Here is a 2,500-nt window from a genome sequence, read left to right on the forward strand (position 1 = left end):
GAAATGCAAAGTCCGCAGTTCAAGTCCTGCTCTGGCTGCTCAATGGAGTTGCTCAAGGTAGTTAAAAGTCCAACTCCTCAGTTGCACTTGTAAATATACATGTACCAGCTGGTCTACCTGTTGCCAGTCGGGATTTTTAACCACATTTTTATGTTCAAATATTTGAATTATTTCATTTTGAAGTTTAATGCTCAGGACACTGACCAGCACTTGACTGCTATAAACACTGCTGAGGGTAAATAAAGGTGGTTATTACATTATAGAATTCTAGGCAAGATTCTGTTACATTTTGTCAGATCCTATTAAAAAGTCTTAAGCCCAGTTCACATTGGCAGTACAATGACATAAATAAAGAAAGATCAGTTTCCTCCTTATGTCACTATGTTCATATGTACAGCCATAATGTTTCTGCTGCATCATCATGTCGTGTTTGTGCAATTTGTTTACAAAACTCCACTAGCTGACCAGTCTGTTGAATAAATAAATAAATGAATAAATAACCTTTTTTACCCTCGGCAGTGTTTATAATACAACTACAAGAGGGGCCAAGCATTAAACTTCACAAACCAATAATTTAACTGTTTCAACCAGTGGGTTCACATTAGTAATGTCTTTGATAATAATACCTCAATTCCATCTTTGATATTCATGGAGCCACAAAGGCTTGCTCTATCAATTCCCACAGTATCAGGTCCAATTCTTCCATCAGTTAATGCTCTCTCCTCGGCATCAAGTTCTTGCATAGAGTTAAAAAAAAGGTATAATAGTTAACATCTAGTGGCTCTTTCATTCACTGCTTCCAGGTTGAATTGGAATTTGGGAACGTTGGTTTGCGTGGAGGAATGAAAACTGTTGCAGTACCCAGAGAAAAACCCTTGGACCAGGGATGAGACACAACAACAAACGAAGTGCATACATATATGACGCCAAGTCCAGGAACCAAACTCATGCACCATTGATGGGAGCGAGTGCTCTCACCACTGCGCCATCCCTGCTCCCCATTGCATGATGTTATAATATTCTCTAACTAAAACTTGGACACATGAGTGTACAAATTTGAATGAGGTGCATATACAGCTGTAGTACTGAGTTGTCTTAATAATCCCCCCACATCCATCAAGCGTCACTGAAATAATAAATTATTGTTCTATAAAAACATCCAAGAAACACCGCTAGTTCTTGCTGATTTCATTTTACAACAAAGATTAGAGGAAGATTTAATTAATGGTCACTATACCTGGTTTAGGTTCATCATCATATTGAGCAAGAATTTCATCAATGTGATCCTGAAGGGTTCCATACTCCAGTAACCGTCTGCAAGAGTAAAACAAACATTTGATAATTTAATTACTTTTGCTGACTATTTTGATGTAGAAAGTTCAAATTGAAACTAGTCCCCCCAACAAGGCAGGTGTGATTAAGTTTCTTGGTAAATGGATAAAAAATTTTCCGATAATATAAGCCAAAAATATTTTACATTGTCATCCACAATGGCTCCATCAATTCCAGGTATGATCATGCCATCTGGCAAATTACCAGTCTCCTTTGGTACCAAAGGTCTGCCATATGATGGGGCATTAATACTTTGTTAGTTTACTCAACTGAAACAATTTAACATTGGATACAACTTTATTAACAATGCCTTCCTGTTTCATAATTTGACATCTTGAAGTAAACAGGCACGACCATTTTCTGAGTTTCAGTCCATTCAAAGTTATTAGTCTGGTCCAAAATTGACTGCTCTATTACTAACATGTACAATGGAGAATTCATATACATGTAACTTATTCGATGATTTTACATATAATATGCGCGGGTATTTTGCAAGTTGCTGTCTTGTGAGTATTTTAAAGGCCAAGAACTTTTAGAAGTTTTCAAAAGCCAACTGAAGGTAGTTTTTCTTCATGTTTCACATCTTTGAGGTAATCATTAACTTGGCACTACTTCTGTCTTACACAGCTTTTCACCAAAGACCATGATCATATACCAGTGCGCTTACAGATTTGGAAACCTATGCCAAAGATCTTTGGTGTAACCTACATAAAATGTTTGGAGGGGAGAGGTGGAAGTTCTGGCAATTGAAATCACCCAATTACTTTATCCAAGTAGCATAGCTCTCCTGTATCACAGAACATTTGATTGATTCTTACTGACGCAATTTAAATACTTTACTGGAAAATCAACTAAAAATCAACTCGTGTAAGCTTAGGGTTGGTTCACACGAGCAACGCAAACACAAATGCCAGCACGAGCATAAGCAAACACACATGTGAACTACCACAACACAAATGCAAACTGAAGCGCAAGGGGCAATGCAAGAAAGAGAAAATTTTTCATTTCCTTGCGCTTGTGTTTGCATCTCACTTGTGCGAACTGGGGCAATGCAAAGGCAAACACAAATGCAAGATGAAAAATACTTGTTCCATGCCTCTACATTTTACGTTCAAACCAAGATGGCATCCTCCTCAGCCATCTTTAATCTTGTTCCCAGAGTCCTTGT

General features: G+C 37.6%; 1 protein-coding gene across 2 annotated transcripts in view; it reads right to left on the reverse strand.

Moving 5' to 3' along the window:
- Positions 1 to 2,500, reverse strand: part of LOC146457293 (E3 ubiquitin-protein ligase RNF123-like) — a 55,171-nt gene that overhangs the window by 52,051 nt on the left and 620 nt on the right. For both annotated transcript variants that reach the window (XM_085092028.1, XM_085092027.1), the window contains exons 2-3: positions 1,238 to 1,314; positions 627 to 736 (exon numbers count right to left, since the gene is read on the reverse strand). In XM_085092028.1, coding sequence (XP_084948154.1) covers positions 627 to 736; positions 1,238 to 1,314 — 187 coding nt within the window. The remainder of the gene's footprint in view (positions 1 to 626; positions 737 to 1,237; positions 1,315 to 2,500) is intronic.

The sequence above is a fragment of the Pavona decussata genome, unplaced genomic scaffold (genome assembly GCF_977016875.1).
Source record: "Pavona decussata unplaced genomic scaffold, jaPavDecu1.1 SCAFFOLD_244, whole genome shotgun sequence".
NCBI lineage: Eukaryota > Metazoa > Cnidaria > Anthozoa > Scleractinia > Agariciidae > Pavona > Pavona decussata.